General features: G+C 42.6%; 1 protein-coding gene across 1 annotated transcript in view; it reads left to right on the plus strand.

Moving 5' to 3' along the window:
- Window positions 1–23260, plus strand: part of MYO10 (myosin X) — a 258726-nt gene that overhangs the window by 56703 nt on the left and 178763 nt on the right. Inside the window, exon 2 of the mRNA XM_075585926.1 lies at window positions 13979–14077. Within this exon, the coding sequence (XP_075442041.1) occupies window positions 13979–14077 (99 nt within the window). The remainder of the gene's footprint in view (window positions 1–13978; window positions 14078–23260) is intronic.

The following is a 23260-nucleotide window of genomic DNA, read 5'->3' on the forward strand; positions in this document are numbered from 1 at the left end:
TGGCTGTTATTTTTGTGGTTTTGAAATAATGCTGTTGAGATTATTTTATACTGATCAAAGCAAAGTCAGTAGGCAGTTAGCAGCACTGCATTGCTGTGTTCACCCAGTGTGTCTCAAATTACCAGTGACCTTTGTACCCATGCAATGCACAAAGTCTGTTTCATATAGCTACAGGGGTAGCTACCAAGTAGATGTGACTCAGCTCATGCATTGTTCCTTATTTGTTCACGTAACACCTTCACTGTCTCGGGGACCTTCCACAAAAATCAGACCGCAAAAGGGACAATGCTTGGGTTTTGGAACAGGATCCACTACATTTGTGATACAAAATGATTTGTTAAGTGATTCATGGGAGGCTATAAAAGGACTTTAGCCAAAACATTTTTGGTGTGGCCGCTAAATAGAATAATGTAGAAAAACATGCTGCACACCAAAAAATATAAACAGTGGATACTTAGGCCTCAGGCATGGTCAGCGCATAAGCTGAGGCGCGCTGCTGCTGCTCGGCAGTGAGCCTCTGCAGCCGCAATGAGAGCGGCTTTAGCAGGGGCTCGCTTATGCTTACGTAAGCGTGCGGAAGCGTAAGTCTTATGGAAGTTTTACATTTTCGCGCTCGCCGGAGCGCAGTTCCGGTCACGTGAGCGGTTCGCCCAATGAGGGCAAACCAGCTCTGTAACGTCACTGGCCCGCCCCCCGACACGCCCCCGGACGGCGCGCTAACCAAGGCCAGGGAAAGCACCCGCTTTCCCTCAGCCTCAGCGCGCCTCCGCACGGGCTGAGGCACCATGGACTCGGCCTTAGGCTGCGCTTATAGTGCCGGCGATGCGATGGCGACGTCAGGCTACTGTCGCTGGAAAAATCAAATTGAGATGACTTCCAGCGATCACGACCAAGCCGTCGCACCGCGCTTACTGTAAGTGCACGTCGCCGGCACTATACGCGCGGCCTTATACCGGTGCTCCTGAGACCAGACATAACCTATTTGTAATCTGTGAGTAGATGCAAAGAAGAAAACCGAATCAGGGCACTGCCATTTAGCTGTTGGCCCAATACAATCTTTTTTTGAGAAATACGGAGTGTATACAAAAGCGATAACCTTTGCCGCTCAACCTAGTACAATCAATCATATAATTGCAAAGATACTTAGTTCAGGGTGCAAGTAGGAAACATTGAGCATTTTTACAAAAAGACCCAAGGGGGTCCAAAAAGATCCTACAATATGCACTCGCTGTGGATTTATCAATAATGACCATATGAGTCCTTGAGATCTAATATCTCGATCACTGATAGTGATAGAATGAACTAACTCCTACACAACCTCTTATGCAGTTCATGTAAGGATCACAACGAAAAATAATAACGTTTTATTAAACCATCATATTAAAAATGCATGTTATTATATACATTGAAGGCATAAAAATTCCTCCCTGATTGGGGGTGGGGGCCAGCTAGAGCTAAGTATGACGGTACCTGATAAGCATACAAATCATCACTTGTAGGTAATGGTCACAAGATAGGTTTGTGGGATAAACTGCGGACTCTGCTGGTGAAATGGATAGGAATATCAATACCCTAACAGAATCCCAGACCCCATTTGTCTAACATATCACAACACCTGTGACCAGTAGATGACCAAATTGTGAGTATGCAAATCAGCGTTATTGCGGCTTGAAATAGCATGTAGCCAGTATATATACACAAGAGAGCGAGTGTCTCCTGTTTGCACATACATTCAGGGAGCTACCAGCAATTGGTACAGAGACCCATTGTATCAGTAAGTAACAATCAGAGGGTAGATGCAGTAACGTACTCCAATCCTACCCTCAATATAATAAATAGGTAGGACAACATGGATAAATATAGTGTATGTGTTAGTGTAGTCAATTGTGAGCATGTATAATAAACATGTGTGTGTTACAACTCACAATCAAATGGGCCTACTACATAACCATGTCGATGAACACAGTCATGTAAATTAAACAGTATCTACTATGGCAGGGGAGCACAAACTTTTGAAGCTGTGTCCCCTGCCTGTCCTCCCCTGGTCTCGTGCCCCCTCTCTTACCTGCCAGCTGCGTCAAAAGACGCTCCGGGGTTGCGTCACATGACAAATGATGCAGCGTTGCCTTGGAGACGCATCTGAATCCCGGTAAAATGCCTTGGGGAGGAGCGCGGGACCTCTGCAACTGCCTGTGCCCCTCCCCCCCCGCCCAGACAAATCTCCGCCTCTTACTATGGTACCCTGCTCCTGTGTGAAACGGAGCAGCACTGAGACATAAAATGACAATGTAGCATGGGGCGCAAAACGCCCAGTAAACGCTATTCTGGCCGTATGCAGGAAATCCGCGGGGCCCTGGTTCCTTTTTCTTCTTTAGATAAACAGAAAATCCATAATGTATTATGGGTTGATTATGTGTCATAGTTACTAAACATTGCGTTTCCACCTGGCGTAAGTGGCGTAAGAAGTTATCGTACGAAATAGCACTCCTTAGTAAATATGGGTCTATATTTAGATGTAACTATGTTTATCAATTATGCTATAAACTTTTTCCTTGTATATAAGTATATATATTTACAGTAAATGATATGTACCAAAAAGGAAATCCTTAGTACCAAAAATAATACCAGTAATACCAGAGATAATAGTAGCACAGTTTCATGGCAGATTAGCTTTTACTCTGTCTATTAATGTACTTTTTTTTTTTAAAGCTTTGTTTGATAATCACCTAAATGAGTTCCAATACCACATTATTCAGCTTTATTACTGACTTTGACAGATACTTAAAAAGTCAAAATAACTATGGTGTCTTTTGGGCAACACAAAATTCACATAATTTATTTAAAAAATCACTTTAATTTTAGTTGACTTTTGCGTGGCGAAGCTTGAAAACTGTGCACATTTTTTAGCTGCGAAAACATTTTGCATTGTTCGTGAACTTGAGCGAGAAGATTGCACATCTCTATAAACAACACTAGGTAGCTGAAGATAAATCTGTTTACTGGTCTCTTGATTGACAATTGGTGAAGGAGTCACACTGCACCATTAAAGATCAAAGGGGGTTATACTTCTCCCAGGTGCCAAAATAGGGGCAACACCCAGCTTAAAAACGGCACTATATTTATCAAAGCAAAACAATCCCATTACATCCTAATGTGCTTTATTCTTTGTAAATTCTTTATTTATCACATCTGCATCAACAGCAACACGTCATGGTGGTGAATATAACACACCATATTTTTCATTTGAGATACCCTAGTACCAACATATTGTATTTTATAAAAAGGGAAGTCAAAGAGAAAAATAAATAACAAGGATAAAGAACATATAAACTGGCATGTGCTTTTTACATAAAAATAACTATGCTTTACATAACAAAAACCCTATATGCAATTAACGGAACTTTAAATATAGAAATAAATAAGGAATCGGAGACTGTGCAGCCGTGTATCTTTGCCTTGTGTGCTGGAACATTATATCCCACTTGTAATCATCTATAATTGAGTCCCACCCTATGGTCCTTTTAAGTAAGAATTAACTTTAGGTACGAGGCACACGTCCCAACACCTGCACTCCCATTAGCAAACGGCTTGGTCTGTTGAATTCATTGTTGAATGTGCCTTATTCTTTGATGAATCTGGTGCAATTGTTTTGCTCCCATTTTGCAGCCGGATACTTTAGTACATTAACCCCAAATGGGTCTTTAAAACTGAGGCAAAAGGCTTGCAGCAGGTTTCTGAAAGTATAACACCCAGTTGCGTCCCATGGGATTCATTGTCTATGATGAAACAGGTGCGTTTTTTCTCTGCAGTTTTACAGTTGGGAGAATTTGATACAAGCCCAAGTTTTGGGGGTTGGGGGTAAAGAAGTTGGTTTTGCAAGCTCATTCTTTCCCTTGTTCTGCTTTCAGCGTCGGTTACCTGTTGACCTTTTTTTTAATCTGTAATATGAAAGCAGGTGGTTACAATGCAAATGTTAAGGTGTGTGAAACAAAACGGACAGCAATATCAGTCTCCTTAACCACATGTAGAAAAAAGGGGGGTTAATCTGTGCCCCCAAGCCGATGCCCTAGATATATAATGAATATAATGTCTGTAAATAAGTCCTGTATAAGTTTGTAGAAACATGTGTATGACGGGAGTTAGAGGCAGTGATTGTGATAATAAGTATGCCCGCGCAGGAGACTAGGAAAGCAGGTAGAAGACAGAGGAATGGAGGGAGGGAACCCGCAGTAAGAGCCCACAATGAGAGCCCGCACTAACAGGATAACGCCACCACCAAACCGCCACCCGTCTTCCCACTTCTCCTGCTGTCTCACGGACACTGGGATTGGAGGGAAAAAGAAGACTCGCGTTCTGGATGACCTCCGATTGAATCCCTTGTTTGAAGCAGCCTCAGTAAAGACTCTCCCGCCAGCTGCGTGCTCCAGCCAAACTGATGATGGAAGATATAACAAGCGAAAAAAGTGGAGAACTGCACGCAACACCAGTGAGGAAGCTGGACAAAAAAATCGGTAAAGAAAAGCTAATTTATTTGGGGAAAACACATCCCTGCAGTCACTCTGACGCGTTTCGTACCCGTCGGTACTTTGTCACTCTTTGACACTGTTGTTGCGTGCAGTGCTCCGCTTTTTTTTGTTTCTTTTATCTTCTTAACTACATGCGTGTAGTACAGTATATACATACTTGTATACTTGGCCCTTTTTTTTGTATAAATTATATATTACAAATCACATATTATTAAGCAGCAGGAGGGGGATGTGCGTTTCAGTCCAGCCCCCCCCCCCCCCTCGCCGGCTCTGTCAGTGTGTGTCAGTGTGTTTCTGTCACATGATGACACACACACACACACTGCCACACAAACACTGTGACACATGCACTTACAGATTTACTTCTCCCCCTTGCCACAGTGTGATATGAAAGCAGGGGCAGGCAGTGTCATGGATCATATCCCCCTCACCATACTACAGTAAGCAGCACAGCGGCAGTGCCTCGGCCATAGTGGAAGCGGGTGTGCACGCCTGCCTTGGCGCAGCGCACGCTTGCCTGCAGCAAAAGAAATTTCCTGTCCTGCAGGCAGAGGTGACAGGGTGCCGTGTCGGGGGCGCGGCTGTGACGTCACGGAGCTGGTTCGCCCACATTGTTGGGCAAACCGCTCACGTGACACTGCTGTCACGCGGGAAATTCAAACTTGTCGCGTGAAGCACCGGTCTACTCGTTGTGCTTGTGCACTATTGACAAATACATAGGCGTCCCAGTGGCCGCTCGCGCCGTCTCCTGCACTATAGATGCAGCCTAATCTGTCAGTCACCGCTGCATCCGTATGGAAGCTAGACAGCACTGTTGCCGGTCGCAGCGGTGACTGATCAATCAGCACAGGCGCCTGAAGGTACATCTGATAATTTATTGCATGTGGAAACTGATTGTTTATTTCCAGATGTCTTTTTAGATACAATGTCAAATCATTGTTGCACTTTTTTTTTTTTACGTTTTGTATATATCTTTATGCTAAACTATTAATACTTACATTCCACAGCAAAATATTCAGTTTTTTTTGTCATTCCTTTGCTCTCAAAGTCTCATGATGGAATAATCTGCAGCGCACAGCCGATAAATAAGTTAATGATTGTAGTAATGGTGCAATTCTGCTCCCTTTCTTGATGTTTTCATTCAAATCCAAACGAAGGAATGACCGTTATCAGCAAACGGTTACAAACAGCTCTCAGTTACTGCTGGCCTTATCCATCAGTTACTCACACCTGTATCATGAATCGTTGGAGTGTAACAGCTTGTGTACCTGCTATTTGCTTTAATGATTATAATCATGGATTACATTACAGAGCAATGGGATATCATACCAGGGTTTTATAAAAGACTTCCTCCGTGTTCAATGTGAAAAGTTAGGACACTCACAGCGATTAATAGTTCTTCATATGACTTTCAAATGCACGGAAAGGAGAGGCACATAGGACCATATAAAACTAATAAAAAGATACGTGCAACCGATTAAAACAAAGTTGTTGGCATTATTTAAAATATAATTGAAACATTTGACTGCCAATATTAGCAAACACTGTAACTTGGAGTTTAGTATGGCTTTTTATTACCTGTATCCAGAGCTCTGCCTTTTTAATTGGTTATTTCTAATGTAGGGCGTGTGACTACATCTGATTGCCGCCTCACTGAGGTGGAGCAAACAAGACTGACAATTAGACTCCTCTCGTGTTCTTGTTTATAAGGGCTGAAGAAGCAGCTCGGTGGCAATGTCATTGCCTTTGAAGCAGGTAAATCCGGTTCAAATTGCCGTGTTAGCACTCCCGGTGACCTTGGGCAAGCCACTCAGTCTCCCTGTGCCTGGAGCCCCATTACATTGTAAACTCAGCAGGGACTCGTGTATGCAAAATTCGACACAGTCAGCGCCAAATATTATTATTGTAAGTGAATGCAATTGCACAATTTAAAAGATCTAAAAATACTTCTGCTTTTCTGTTTCTTTAATTACCAGCAACCTCGTTTTAATGCAGCAGTAGTCCCTTCTGGCGCCCTACTGTCACGGGAGACCAGGCCGTATACTGTACACCTTTTTACTAGGATCATACATTGTGCAAAACAAGTTAATGAAATAAATTGTCATTTTATTCACAGGAATAGGCACACACAATGTTACACAAAATACAGCAAAAGACACACTTACTTGGGAATTGGGATAACAACCTAGACTCTCCAAGGTGCAGGAAATCCTATCCCTAATCACAGTTGCAAGAACAGGACAGAAAATATTCAAGGCAGCTTTTCGCTGAAGCAGACCTTTTGTTGCTGGAGACTTACAACTGGAAAACTCTGGAGAACACTTTGGAGAACTAACTATCTCATGGCCGCAAAGGGTTATAAGCCTGTCACAGGAGACCAGCACTTTTAACACATTAATACCCGGATCCTTTGATTGAGCAAAGCGAAGAGATAAAATAAATTGTGATTTATTTACAGAAATGAACATACACACACATTGGTTAACAATTGCACTGAAAATACACTTACTGGGACGGGGCAAACGAAAAATCTTGTTCCTAAAATGAAATCTTTGTAAATAAAGTCTCTAGGCACAATTTCCCAGGAGCGGGAGTTGTGCGCAAATAGAGCTGGAAACAGTCTCTGGTCAGTGATGCCTCTCGCAACCACTGTTACTCCACCGGAGCTGCTTCCTTCGTTCTGCCGCTGTGGTATTGGATCTGGAAACCTTAGTTCTTACGAACTCTTAAATCTTGTTACGATGTTACGAAGTTGCATGAATCTTGTTACTTGGTGAATCTGGTTCCCGATGGGCTGCAGGGTTTCTTATACACTAAACAGTCCTATACTTAACCCGTGCAGCCAATCTACTCCGTGGGAACAATATTCCCCAGCTATCCCGGAGTTGCCAATACTTTGCAAAACCTGGCAGAGGGCTTCTTAGTTTGCATGCGCGAGCCGCGCCCCTTTGCCGCTTAGTATACCAGACCCGGCCCCCTTACGTGGCGACATTTTCTCTGAGCTGGCCTGACATCTGGCCCATTTGCCCGGACATTTACTAAGATGGGGATACTTGAGTTACACCTCCCCACTTCACACCTTAGTAGGTCGGAGCCTTTCAACTCCGGACTTTTTCAGACATCCTGGCAGCACGCCAGCGTCTTAGAAGTCCAGGGCTGAATATGCGCCATTACCTTGCAGGAGTTTCCTGCCATACATATCTAAATGACAGGGTTTCTGCTGTCTCTGGCATGTTAGATGAAAATCCCAATATGCCTAACATGTTGGCACAATTAAAATACGTGGACTTTAATTCATCAATTTTTATATAACTATAAAAATTGCGCGATATGATATTTCCTGATTTTACCCGAACAGTGCTCACAGCAAAATTACCCGGGTGTGTTATTTCCCCTGGAGTTGATGCTACCGACGGCACCTTCCCCACCCAGTAAGTATCTCGGGAAGCAGGGGGTCCCCGGAGCTAAAATTATCACGGTTTAGCTCGAGCCCCCTGCTTCCTACACATGTAAAAAAAATAAAAACAAGCCAGAGGAACTGCTCATTTAACGTTTAACGCTCTCAGTAGTTCAATTTAGTTCTATGTGGGTATGAAAGTTTAAACAGTAATCTGACCCTTTTTCAGATTGCTGTGAAACTGTTTTTCCATTGTTTGCAAAGATCTCGGCTTCATTCATTCATTTAATTGAAGATGGCCTATCAGCATGTTGAGCAGGGGCTATAAACCCTGAATAAGTGATCTATCTTAATACAAGTAGTGTGGGCTTCATTGCCTTTACAAATGTTAGTTATAGCAGTGCCTGCCTAGTAAATAATTTGGGTGTGAGATAAATGCAATGCATTATTTAGAGAGCATATATTGCAGGTCACTGACATGATTCCATCCCATATAAGTAAGTCAGCTGTTACCTGATGGTAGGGTTGGTTCAGTAGTCTTCCGAGAGACCATCTCAGTCAGGGAACCTACAAAAAAAATCAAACAAATAATGAGGAATATTAAAATGGCCATCCCAATAAATTCTGTAAAGAATAATTTTAAAACTCTGATTTAAATTTAAAATTGTAGGAACACATTCCTTGTTATGTACAAATGACCTATTAATGGAGTGAATATTTTGTGGTTTATGCATTCAGTATCTACCACCTGACCCCAAATGAAGCGTGTGAGAATAATCCATTCCAGTCTTACTTTAGAAGCAAGGTTACCAGCAAATTGGAATACAAAACCAGGCGTGGATCACTATTACACTGGTTATCTGGCATACCCCGGTTTAAGGACACTCACTTTAAGTACACTCGCGAGTAAGGACATATCGCCCAATAGGCAAACGGCAGCTCACGCATGCGCCTGTCAGCACGTCCTGAACAGCAATACCGGCTCACTGCCTGTACCGAAGCTGTGCGCAAGCGGGGAGACTATAGAGCCTGTTACAAATGCGTTATTTACATCAGTTATGCACGTATATGATGATTGCAGTACAGTACATGCATCGATAAGTGGGAAAAAGGTAGTGCTTCACTTTAAGTACATTTTCACTTTACATACATGCTCCGGTCCCGTTGCGTACGTTAATACGGGGTATGCCTGTATTAGAATTAACCAAAAACTGTCATGTAGCATTGATACTAGAATGGAGTTTTTGTCTGATGTCACTGTGTGTCACGCGCGCGAGCAACGGAGTGCCTGGCAGATCTCATGGCCTTTAGCCGAGCGCACTGAGGATCTGAGGCGGTGGGGGCGTGGCCATGACGTCACGTGACTGGTTCGCCCTCATTGGCTGAACCGCTGCTGTGACGTGGCCATCGCTTGGCCGCCGCGTGAGAAGTAAAATTTCTTGACTTGTCAAAATGTAGTTTTGCCACTCGCGCTTGATTATGCGCACGCACGCACTGACTGGGCCGGCCCCGTAGAGGGCCGTATCTTGTTGCCATCACGCGCAGGCCGTGAGCAGTGGGGACGAGGCTTTAAGCAGGACATCCTTAAACAGAAAAGCTGCCATCGCTCCTCCCCCTCTTCCTGCTTGGTCCTATCTTAAGTATGGGGCAGGATACGGGAAAAGAAAACAACAATTATCCTTCCAGGGTCACTGCTGACCGCAAAACGTTCCACATTTCCATTAATGGGATCCATATTCAAATGGATAAGAAGCAAAAGCTGACACACTGTGAGAGCTAATTTGCATGTCATTACCCAGAATCCCTGGCTGTAGTGGAAGCACTATGCTAGGAAATTATGGGGAAAGGCAGGGTGCAGACAAGTCTGAGACATCTGAAGTGCTCACAAGTGATATTTGTATTTGCGGTACATTTTTGATGAGTAAGCCGAGTGCAATGTTGTATACAAATTTTTTTATTTTTGATTTGTTTATAGATTTTTGTAATCTCATTAGAATCCCCACTTTTAACTTTTGAGACAGCATTAAGGGGGGAGATGTAGCTACATAAAGACACTGCAAATAGAAGTTTGTTTTGATACATTGCTCCTCTTTCTGCCAGTGTTTACAGATGCAGCGGCCGTTATCCGAACATTTCACGGAGCCTTTTTCGTGAACTCTGCTGTATTCCACGCGGCATTCACTCATTATTCTTCCGTAAACGCTGCCGTGTATGCGCGCCGGCACTAGTAAAAACACTAGTAAACACGCGTCTTAACGCGGGAATGTTTGAAGAAGTCATGCGACGTGACCTGGGTATGCCCAGGAATACAAATCGTGAAATGTTCGGATAACGGCCGCTGCATCTGTACATCAAATGTAACACTTAACGCCACTTCACACTTTGCTGATTTGTTTGATACAATGGATAAAAAAATAAAGACCTACAAGGGTAAATTGTATATCGTCAAAGCAGCCTTTCAAACCATTTCTAGACGAAAATCCCTAGTGAAGTCAATGGGGATGTTCTGCTGAAAATGGCCTGACCAGCCGCTTTGGTGTATGTACAATTTACTCCAAAAACACCTCATTTGATATATCTCATTATAATCTGTACATAATATAACTTATATTTCCATTCTTTCAATTGGAAACTGATACACAAGGCACAAAAATTGTATTATAGACCTTTTTGGGGTACCCAGTAGCACTGGAACCCCGCTACATAGCCACAATCTGAAAAAACTTTATCTGCAAAACCTACACTGAACCTCATAGACTAGCAATCTCTGCTTGCTGGCACTCCTGGAAATGCAAAAACACAAAAATTCTTTATTGTCTCATATTTTCACACAATGCATAGCAGTACATACACGACAGCCAGGTCCAAGAGCGGACACTCCACCACGTGACTCAGGGGCAACCAAGAGGGCTTGACCTTTATTAGGGAGCCTGGTTACCCCCTCACCGTCACAGTAAATATGGTCCAGTATAATGTGAATTTATACAAATTTAACATTTGTATCAAGCCGTTAAAGAGAATCTGGCAAGGAATGTTTGAAAGGCATTAAAGCAGCAGTTCAAGCAATATCCTACATGTGTGTTTTTTTTAATAAATCAGTTCTGTACTATGAGGAAATACTTGTAGCATTTAATAAAAAAAATGTTTTCAAGACATTTTTAATGTTTCTAATGTAGGAAGCATTTCCAAAGTGACAGTCCCCTTGCCCTTCTGATAGGCTCTGACTCTTGAGCCCCGCCCTCTCTCTAGCAGTGCACCAATTGTATCTAGTAACTGCCTAGTCAATCATATTCCTGGACTACATTTCCCACAATGCTGTGCAAGAACTAAATTAAATTACCCGGAGCAAGCGATCGATCACAGGAGAACGGATAGATCTGCAGCTTAGCTAATCACTTGTCAATGTGCAGATTGTATTGTTGCACATATTGACTAGGAAAAAAAAAAAATATATATATATATATATATATTTTAAACGGCAGCTTTAAAGTCCTCCGGGATCACAGTTTGAGAACCACTGATTGTTGTTCTTGATTACTTCTCTTCTCATATGTATGATATGTGATTCTTGTGTAGTATTTTTCCTTGATTGACAGAGACACAATTTCAACAGAAGTTACAATAGTGTTACTATGTTTGGATGAGAGCAGTCCTGGGGCAGACTATAATTAAAAGGTTTTTGGTTTTATTTATGCAATAAAAATAAGAAGTTTTCTTTAAATGTATTTCTCTTTCTTTAGGAAAAGAAGTGCAAACTTTTGGTCTGGAAGTGAAAAAGTAGACTGCATCGTAATGATTATCAACCTTTTTTTGGTTAGGGAGTCCTATGATCATATTGGGAAATTCTGTTGAACCCCAACCCTCTCTAATAGTGCGCGTGAGATCAGATGCATTGTAAGGAACCCCAACCCTCTCTAATAGCGCGTCTGAGATCTGATGCATTGTAAATTCTTCTGAATTTGGTACAAATTTCAAATGACCTGAAAATTGCAGAGAACCCTTTCGGGGACCCCTGGGGAACTCAAAGGGTCCTAGGAACCCGTGTTACAAAAACACTGCTGTATCCTTATCAATGTTTTCAAAAAGGTACACAATGTTCACTGAGTGTTGCTTTGCCATAAGGCTCCTTCTGATGCCGAAATAGACATAGCCACCCTAACACTCGAAAGGGCTATAAAGTGTCTTATGGCAAATCGCCACTTACAGGTTAAATCTATATCTGCTGTTGCGGCCACTTGGGCTGTTTTTGGTGGAGAATCCCTATTGAAGTCTATGACAGCTGCTTTGGCAGATATAGAATAAGGCCTCATTGTGACTTCCTACTCAGCTACTTGTCATTTATTGATTCCAAAGAACTGACAGGTATTAGAAATCACCTTCCTTTTTATATGCCGTTTTCAGGATGCACGGGGCCAAAACAAAATGACAACACCTTCTAAGTAGAAGGTGTAGATTGAACCTTCTCTATGCGGCTGAAATGAAAACCTGTTAAAAGCTTTGCAAATACAGTATGCTGTGTGATAGATGTGTGCTTACAGCAAACAGTATAGTGACTACGAGAGAAACAGTTGGTAGACTGGAAGGGAGGCTGCCAAATTTGCTAGGAAACCAGCTGTCCGCTAATAACTGCACTGGCCAAAGCAGAGAGACAGCTGCAAGTGTCAATTTTATCTTTTCAGCTACTGCTCTCTCTTTATGTTTTTTTTTTATCGACAATCAAGAGCATTAAGGTTCCAGGGGTATGAATCGGCCTGTGTGCAAGACGCGTGCATGTTTCAGTGACTCATTATAAAGGTTAAAGGCATGTTGGCAACGGCTCTTTATTATGGTGGTATTAGTTTAGCTCTTGTATTACAAATTGTACTGGGTGTTCTCAGCATTAAACTTGCTTTTCCACCGTACTATATATGAGATCTGCCTTGCTCCGCATTATTATTGATCAAGTCTCATTTTTCCAATGCGTCATGTGCGGCACTAACACTAAGCGATTAAAGCATGGCCAGGTGTGAATATGAAAAGTCTTTGTATCCGGATCTCGTTCGTATCAAGTTACAAGAAGTATTACGGTGACGCACAACACGGGGGGTTTTACATACTGCTGACGGCGTTGGGGATTCAATTGATTTCTCATTCAGCTACAACTCTAACAATGTGTGGACAGAAAAGAAAATCGCAGTGCAGAAAGCGCAGACAATTTTCTTTTCTTTGCCTAGAAGAGAAATGAAAGTGTAAATACATTTAAAACAAAGTGCCATACAGACTTCATGACTTTGTTCCCAGAATAACCATGCAAAACCCTGCACTCATAAATACTTGTTTAGGATTAATACCTATTTCTTGCTTAGTGGTTCATACGGCTTTATTCATTCTTTCAATGGTCCCTGTAGCATAGAAGAGTTTAAACAGTTAGTACAGAAAATAAATGAAAAAAAGAAGCATTGTTTTTGGGACAGAAGCCCATATTTACTAAACAGTGCTACTACATAAGACACCTTCCAGTATGGCTTAGTATATTGTGCCCTATACCGCCTATTCAAGTAAATGGCCTGTAATACTTCTTTGTAAATATAGCCTGAACTGTCACGATTCTGTTGTATTTTTACCTCAAGTGGCATGTTTGGCACACTGGAATTTTATCTATTCATGAAACACACTTGTAGCTGTTTTGTGGGACATGTGCCAATAAACCCAGTTTGATGCAAATATCTATAGATGTGTTTATAAAATAGCACCCGAGTTAAAAATGGCACTATTAGTTGCACTATTTTACTTGGAAATTGGGGTTCGTCAATAGGAGATATTACCCTGTGCAGTTACTATAGTCATGTATCCAATCCTGCACCTACTTTACTCCGTGTTTTCACTTTGTGTCAAAATAGCTTTAAAGGTTGCAGCTTGTGAACACTGTATTTTGGTATCTAATATTTCTGTATGACTTCACGCCCTTTCAATTTATTATATCACTTATCACTTCCAGAGACATGTCTGTTGCTGAACACATGACCTTAATTGTAACATACTGTACTGATCCATAATTTCTTTTTCTATGTTGCAGGGGACACAAGTTTGGTTACGAGAAAATGGTCAGCACTACCCAAGCTTTGTACAGTCCTGTGCAGGAGGAGTTGTTGTATTTAAAACATATTATAATCAGGTAAGAACATTTCTTCAAAATATTATCAAAGGCTCTAATGGCCAATGATTCAAAATAATTTCTAGAGACTATTTTATAATTATTATGAAGGCATGAAAACCACAAGGCTATTGTCCATTAACAACGTTGATATGTCTGTCTACTTCTTTGCCAACATATGAAAGTTACAGTAGGGTAGGTTTGGGAAGGAAAGGAGGGGGTGTTTTCATCTTCTACCGACTTGCAGTTGAGTGACTTTTTATCCTTTTATCTGGGGGAAGTAGGAAAATATGACATCTTTGTAAGTGAACTGTATAGGTGAGTCCAATTTTACTAGAATAGAACTTACTTCTCCCTCCCACTGAACATACCTTCCCCATGGAGAAATATGCTGGTGCCTGGGCCAAGTGGGCATCACTAAACATGTTGGAAATGTGCACATGAAAGCTTGAGACAGGAGTGCAGTAGCTCACTCATGGTCAGGACAGAGGATTGCAGAGCCAGTAACCTAAGCCCAAACTAGCAATCCACCCCACTGCATGAAAACAATACATGCAAAATACTGGGGTGTTATAATTATGAGACTGTTTCAGCTAAATTGGTATTGTCTTCAGCTCGATAATTGACAGTGTGCCAGATTCGTTTCTCTACGCTACATAACAAATAACAAAAGGCCTCAATCATTCTGCTATACTAGTCTTGACAATAGTTGTATAAAGCTGTCTGTTAGAGGATCTTTGCACTCTATTTTGTTAGCGGGAAGGAGTGGCACAGTGAGTAAAAGAAACTGACTCTGTTAGCAACTACACTGTATTTGAATCATGGGAGCCTAGATCAAACCCAAAGGAGAAATTGTGAGCTGTCCATAACTGAAGACTACATGGGCTGATCATTTTACATCAAATACCGACCATAAAAAACAAAGGGTACCCAGCTTGTATCTTGTATCCTGTATCCTGTAAATGAAATACTGCAAATAATCGTTAAATTAGAGTTTGGCAGTAAGTTATACTGATTGTACTGTTGGAAAAACAGACCACCGTCAGCTGAAGAATTGGAAAGATTTCCTTGCAAGAACATGTCATATATAGATCAAACACAAGCATGTCGCTCCGAAACAATAATGATATATATATATATATATGATATAGTTATCCCAGTTCTCCACCTCTGGCGGCCGCGGAACCCCTGAGGGGTGCAATGTTTGCGTAATTTTATTTACGCGATCTGCATATAACGCGATCCGAGTCTTTGGACCCCAGGCACCATGCTATAACGGGGTTCAGCTGTATGTATATGCGTGTATATATATATATTTATATATATATATATATATTATTTGGAATGAGCTGAGATGAGAGCTAAAGCAGATAAGTCTATCGGTATGTCAGTTTAAAGCAGCAATCCGCTCTACTCGCCAGAAAATAGGAATGTCTCCTATTTTGTTAGCATTGCAAAGTCCTTTTGCTGCCGTTTTCATCAATCCCACTCTTTTTACATTCATTTGTTTAATTCTGGGGATATCCATTACTGAAAAGGTGCAATTGGGAGGTTAAATTGGTTGCTGCCATTTACAATCATGAAAACAACAGAGATTGCCATTGTAACAGCTGATGCCTGGGAAATAATAAACAGGTAAAAACTCAGCCAAAAAGTTAGATATAAATTAGAACTGTCAGGTTATGTTATGATTTCATTTGTATTTTTTGGGGTCAATTCTGTTGCTGCTACTGTAGGGATGGGGAGAGGATCTCCCCTAAGTGTGTTCTATAGAAGTAAGGTGGAGGTGGTGTAATGAATAAGGACACAATGAATTGACGGGACTGAAATGAATAAGTCTTGATGGTGAAGTGAGCCGCGGTATATCATGAGGAGGATGCCCAGTCACCTAAAAGGAATCCACAAAGTGTCCCACCCTATGTGTGATGATGATGAACACAACCTCTCCGTGTCTGGACCCAGTACTATGAAGATGATATCATCTGTACCAGTTTTTAGGTATATACACAGTGTATAACAGAGGTGTGAGGGAGAAGGGGAAGGGGTAGGGGAGGGAAAGGAAGAGGGGGGACACTTGTCTTGAGGCCAGTAAATGCCTCCTTGTAGTGAGCAGAGTGGAATCTCTGTTGCTGCTACTTCAAATAGATATTTCATGTAGAGCTGGTTGCCAGGGGATTTATAGTCTCAGATATGGCAAAGTAATTTGCTTCAGGTAAAATGCAGGCCTTGCATTATAATACATACTGTATAGCGTGTAACTGTTTGCTAACTCCTCCATCTAATCACTCACTAAACTGCATGAAGAATAAAGGTGGAATAAAAATGAGGTTGACACAGGCTTCGGTGTAATGAAAATACATGGATAATGTTTTCTTTACCTACATAAACCTTGTTACACATATTTCAATTAAAGCCTTGGGGTGCATCACACATTTTATCATAGAGAATTGTGGTGTGCCTGTGCCACAGATAATGTAATTCGGATGCTGTACGTGCTCTAACGAGAGAACACATTCTATTATACAGAGGTGCGCTGTGGCCACAAGTATGGTGTGATGGACTGTAACAGTAACCCATCTAGTCTGGCTACTGTCTCACACCCACAGTCGCTCCTACCAACCATTGTGGCCAAGCACTGCCATCTACTGCACTTATTCCCTCACCTGCTGTCCTTTGTATGTCTCCCAACATACCACTTACATTGTAAGCTCTCCGGAGCAGGGATTTCCTTTCCTGTTGTCTTACTTTGTTGCACTTATTGTATTATAATTCCCTGTACTGTGTTTTTGTCTGTTTTGTAAAATACACATACACTAGCAAGAGGTTTCTTCCTGGTCTCACAGTTTCCATTTACCAACCAACCAACCAAAAGGATTGTGGGACATGTCAAGTTGTAATTGTTAGTGTAGCAGTACACTGTAATAACATAAGGCTGTAGGGAGCCGTGCACCTTTTGTAAATAGAAACTGCTTTCAAACGTTTACTCATACATTTCCATGGTCTGCTTCATTTACCCTCTACTGGAAAAACATATCTTTCCAAAAAGGTGCAGACGAACAATGTATGTAAATAGCTCACACATCTGTGTAGTTAATGCAGCCTAACAGCAGCTCAAAGACTTCATGAAAAAGCTCAACTCATATCCCATTAAACAAAAAACATCAGAGTGCAGTATTAAGGTGCGACTTGTTCCTAATTTAACATTGATATGGGTTACATGTCACAAGCAGGCTCTATTCCAGTGACGAGGAGTGAGTAAGGACACTGACTCCGTAAACCATGACACTGAGTTTGAATCCTGGGGTCAGCACCGTGGGCAAATCACACTCTCTCTGTCTGTGTCTCAGGCACCAAAAACATAGATTGTAAGCTCATCTGTAAAGTTCCTATGTGCTGCGTACCGCTCACTATATTGTAATTGCGAAACGCTTTGAGTCCCATTAGGAGAACAGCGCTTTATGAAATAAAGTTATTATTATATACAGATGTTGCAAGACTTCTGTTCCCCTGCTGCCGTCCGTGGTATTACCCAGCGGTGAAGATTAACACTACAGAGGAGATAAGGAAGAAGTGACCTGCCACAGCTGCTAGCAGGGTTTTGCTACCCCTGTGAGTTGTCACTAATTTGCTATTCTGTCCTAGCAACTGTTAAATGTATGAAGCATTCGTTATTTTTTTTAAGTTTCATACATTTTAGGAGTTTAGCATTTAGGAGGGTAATGCCAACCAAGACCCAGCAATTGAATTGATAGAGACAAATAATTTCAAGATTCTATCATATTGCTGTGCGCTGTTAATGTGTAACATATAACTCCTTGCTCTGTATCCAGATATTCTTGATACCCTGACATTACAAAACACTTTAAGCAGCAAGCCCACCCAGAAGCTAAACTCATATAATGTTAGTCCCCTGCGCATATCTTGCTCTAAAATAAATGGTGTTAAAGATAATATTTTCTTACATGCTAGCTTCTGAGGTTACCATGGTAACCTTTAGACTGTACTGGGCTCTGGGGGCAGCTCCAGTTTAACCTGCCGAATACCACTATTTTAATGGTTATATCTCCAGCATGGAGCATCAGATTAAAAAAAAAAACAGCATTGGAAGGGCAAGAAGACATCTCTTCAAGTAAGTAAAATAATAATATGCAGAAACAAAATGGTGGTGAGCATGGACTGCTGCTATGACATCTTTCTAAGTCCACAGATTCTGGGAGAGTAAAGATTCTGGGAGAGTAATTCACTGTTCTCTATGTGTAAGTTTCAATGACCATAGTTTAGGGGCGGATACAAATTGTAAAAACTTAGAAGCGAGATAGAATGTTTTGCAGCAAAACTTTTGTTGAGTGGTGAGAAGCAGAGGGAGTATTGTGTGGCAAACCCCATCCCTCCCTCTTTTCCCCCCAGTGGCAGCTCTGTATGTCAGTGTGTGTGTGTGTGCGTGTGTGTGTGTGTGTCAGTGTGTATCTGAAACACTGACACACACACACTCACTGACTGATATACTGGCACTCAGAACACAGCACACTGACAGACACTGGCACAGAGCACACTGACACAATGACATATTGAAGCATACACAGCACACTGACACACAGCACGCTGACAGACAATTACACACGGAAGCATGCATAGCACACAGCGCACTGAAACTCCTCAGCCCTTCCCCTGACAGACTTCATTTTGCAGAGGCGGGCACTCCTCACTTAGCGGCACAGCAGTGGCTTAACCTGTCAGTCACCACCGTGGCTGGTCACAATACCCCCTGATCCTGCTTTGATGTTATGCTAGTGAAGTGGGATCAGACGCACTGTTGCCGGTCGCTATGCTGACTGACAGGACAGTCCGTGCTGCAACTCAGGCACCAGGGGGGCAATTTTAGGCGACCCGGCGCCTTGGAGGTTTCAGTGTGTCCAGAATATCCATTTCCGTAATGCAACATGTCAATGACCTAAGCGTATAGTTTAATAACAATGAGTGCTGAACCCTTCTGTTTATAATGGGTATTATTTGTTAGTCCATTAAAGGACATAAGACCGTATACCAAAAATGGAGCTATGCGCTCCTTCCAATCAGTTACAAGTGGACGGTTTGCTTTACTGCTTTATTATTTTAGCTAAATCTTACATTTTGCTTGTTAGTAAAGATGGATATATCTTTTGAAACTAAAACTGAATATTCACACACAGACTAAAGATAACATCGATTATTTCTATCTTTGCACAAGGATTACTGTGAGATTACGTTCAGAATAATGGCACTTGTTAAACAAGTTTCTTAAATGTGACATCCATCAGTTAGAGAGGTTTCCACCACCTCAGACATGGCAGCGTGGTGACGCGCAGACACAGGGAAAAAAGAGCTGTGGTACAGAACTGAAATTGATCCATTTCATTATTAGATGTCAAGCAAATTCTCCCTAACTTCTATTAGAAATGTAACGGGTTTTCCCCCCCCAATCGCAGATTATACTGTGGGTGCGAGAAACATACGGTGTTACCATAGGTGTGGTGCGTTACCTGTTGGCTCACAGGAGGGCTGAGCTTCCGCCACGGGGAACCTGGGGCAATATATACTAGGGGTAACCACTTACTCAATTCAGCGCCTCCACCTGCGATGGCTCCCACCATAGGGGGAGTGATTCCTCGCAGGACACATACAAATAATCAATACTCACACACAGTGATATATATAATAACTAATACCATTTACTGGGAACAGCATATAACACAAGACCATGCAAACATATCAGAACAGGTGTCCCTCTCTCGAGGGGACACTTACTACAACGTCGCGCAGGACGCTTCCCCAACACTAGGTGATCCCACCCAGTGTCCAAAGAATCCCACCCAATGTCCCGCACTCTTGCAGAGAGAGGCAATGGGTGACTGCGCAGCCACAATTACACTAAGGGCCCGTTGGTGCACTTATGACTGTATAGTACCTGCAGTGCTCGGATCAGCAACAACTTCACAAAGGATCAGTCGTAGGATGACGTCATCTGATCCCCAACCGGACTCCTTGCACGCGGACCGCTATGGGCGATCCCAACCTGGAAACAGTCTCTGAGGACCCCAACGTGGATCCGAACCTCTTAGCAGGAACCGCAGCGTCCGCTGTGTCCCTATCTAATCTACCCTACTGTGGCAGGATCCCTAACATAGGGCCTGTCCCTGTCGCACTACAAACTGGAGGGTGAGAACCTATCTGGGACCTAAGGGGTTAATAACCTACTCCTTTCCCCTTACTCTTCCCGGTTCTACTCTACCCCTGCAACTAGCCTTCGCAGTCCTGAATAACTAATCACTAGCACTCGCAGCACTAGCCGTAACGCGTTGCAATCTACTGGATGTGTACAGCAACTTAGCTGCACGCTAACCCTATGCCTTCTTGTCAGGCCTCACAGCACTGTCAGCCGTGATCCTGACAAGACAGCACACTCTCGCAGTAAGGGCAGCGTCCCTATCTTGGGCCTCCCTCAGCACTTACCCACTAACCTAGTGGGGAGTTGGGGCCTACCTGGGATGTGGGTACCTATATGGGTGCAGGAGCTGCACTCGCTCCCCGCACCCTTTCTTCCCTCACAGCTCCCTGACTCCAACTGGCAAACCTGAGTGACAGGGTCCCTAACCTAGGGCAGTCCCTGGCAACACTCACTCTAATGGGCTACCTCGGGCCCTGGGGGTCCTGGCCTAGTACAGGGAGTCCCTGACTCCTGTACCCTACCTCCTTCCCTGGGCTGCTCCTGGCTCTGACTACCTAACGTGGTCCAAGCCCGCGAATTGTATCCACTTGCCTTCTGAGACTTCCTAAGCCCTATTGGCTCCCTGGCATCACGTGGGGCCCGCAGAGGCTCATGGGACTCGTAGTCCATGCTCAGAGCCTTCCCTGATAGGCTAGGGCTTCGCGGGCTTTTTCCTCCCTCTCCTGCGCCTGCGCAAGCTGTCTGGGGCTGCCTCAACCTTTCCCTGACTAATGTCACTCTCGCGCGACTTCTCCCTAGCTCTGGGCCTTGCCTGCACGATCACTGCGCATGCGCGAGCTAAGGGGCAATGGCGGCGCCCTCCCAGCCCGGCTCCGGGAGCGGCGGGATCCCTGTGACGCGCGTGCGGCCTTGGCAAGCCCCGAGCCGGGACCTGACCACCCTCACTTCTGCGATCGCCGAGCGGGCCGCCATTGGACTCGGCGGCACCCGCGATCGGACACGAGGTGAGGGGGGTGCTGCTGTGCAGGGGAGACCTGGCTACAGAAACAATAACCAAATATGTCACAGATGTGTGGGATAAAACTAGTTGCTTGATACACTGACATTAAGGGGTAAATTCTAAATATTCCAAACCAGCCGTTTGGGACGCTTTTGTCCGAAAATCCCCATTGACTTCAATGGAGATTTTCTTCCCAAACGCCACTTCGGAGTATATAGTATTACCCTCTAAGGTGAGAATGCTCTAAAGTGTGTTAGTTTCGATCAGGTTCTAACACACGGAAATTCCCATTCACTTTAATAGGAGTCTCCGGGTGTTAGTGCCTGAATAGCACTAATGCACTTCAGTGAATAAACCCATAAAAGACACAATTAGAAATGATTCCCTTTTAATCAATAAAATGTAATTACTCCCATCTTCCTAGCTTGTCTAATAGACTCCACAGTGTTCTCAAAGCTAAACACTGAAGTCTTTTATCTATACTGGAATAATTCACTTTTTTTTTTACCAACAAAGAATTTGCTTTAGCAACCATTTTCAGTATAGCCTTTGATAAAAAAAAAGTATATGCCATTTTTGTACATTTGAACTACAAAATAGCCTGCATTCTTTTCTTGTTTTTGTTTATGAAAACATAACAGAATCTTTAGAACGAGGATAAAACATCTATTGTGCACACAACTTTAATAAATTCAGAAACACACCAAACCTTCTGGCAAAAACTTCACAGGAGAATCCGTGCTTAGGAATAAAGCTAAATGCTAAACTTGCACAAATCTCCAGTGACCACATACACTGCTCTTTAACCGGGTTAATGCAAAAGTGGATTAGTGACAATTCAGGTTCTTTCAGCTAATTTATAAGAACTCCTATCCAGCAGTAAGAAAGAAAAAAAAAGAAAAAATAAAAAAATATATATATATATATATATATATATAAATCAAATTGCAAAAAAATCAAGCACTCACGGATCTTCAATTAAACATAATTTAAAAGCATCAATACAGCAAAAATGTAAACTTTTGACGTATCGTGCCTACATGGCTCTTTATCAAGCATCTAATGCAGTGTCACTTACACTGTTCCTTTATAGTTAGCCAAATGCATCATATCCAGTTTCCATAGGCTCAAGAGAGCTATGGAGCCCCTGTAGATCCCCACAGTGCTGTGAAACTGAGCCGCTCGCATCCACAGCAGCTTCGCTGTGCGCAGATCACCAGCATTAGTAGTTAACTGCAGACTGCATTAGTAATTACTTGGCTTCCTATCTATCTAGGCAATACTGCCACCTCACAATTATGACTTTCTCGGGAATAAGTCAAATGATACAAAATATTTGTGCCCCACTCAAAAATAAAACCTGCACTCCAAGATATACAGTACATACAGGGCAGTGCTCTGCTATTAGACACTTTCCTGCACTGGAAGACTGTGATCTTTCTGCTCATACATTATTTTGATATCCACTATCCGCCCCCATTGCTCTGTCACTTTGGGTGAAATAGAACCTATGCATAAGCCCTGGCCAATTCTGCAATGCTGATTTGATGTATTGTCCATCTATGTTGACCTTTTACCACAACCAAGAGAAGTGTCCCTATAACAGGGGTGGACAAAAATACTGAGGAGCCAACCAGAGTTTTTAGAACGTAGGATTTTGTTAAGCCTTTCTGTGGCTGACCTTGTGCCCCTATTTGAGGACAGATCAGATTAGCGGATTTTGAGCCTAAAACGTAACAAAGAAACCTAACTGTATAATATAACACAGATGGTGAATTTGTTGATATGGACATCTCATAATTACCATTCTGGCAATGTCGCCAAGGAATCATACAGAGATGTATGTTTATTTTTACTTCTCCACGTACATTATGTGTGAAAGGATGAAGACTTCAGTTTGACGTGCAAGATTTTTAATCGGAAATGTATTTATTTTCTTAGCAGAGAAGCTGTTCTTGATAGAACCCTGCAGCCACCATTAATACATGGCAGCACAAGT

The sequence above is a fragment of the Ascaphus truei genome, chromosome 2 (genome assembly GCF_040206685.1).
Source record: "Ascaphus truei isolate aAscTru1 chromosome 2, aAscTru1.hap1, whole genome shotgun sequence".
Classification (NCBI taxonomy): domain Eukaryota; kingdom Metazoa; phylum Chordata; class Amphibia; order Anura; family Ascaphidae; genus Ascaphus; species Ascaphus truei.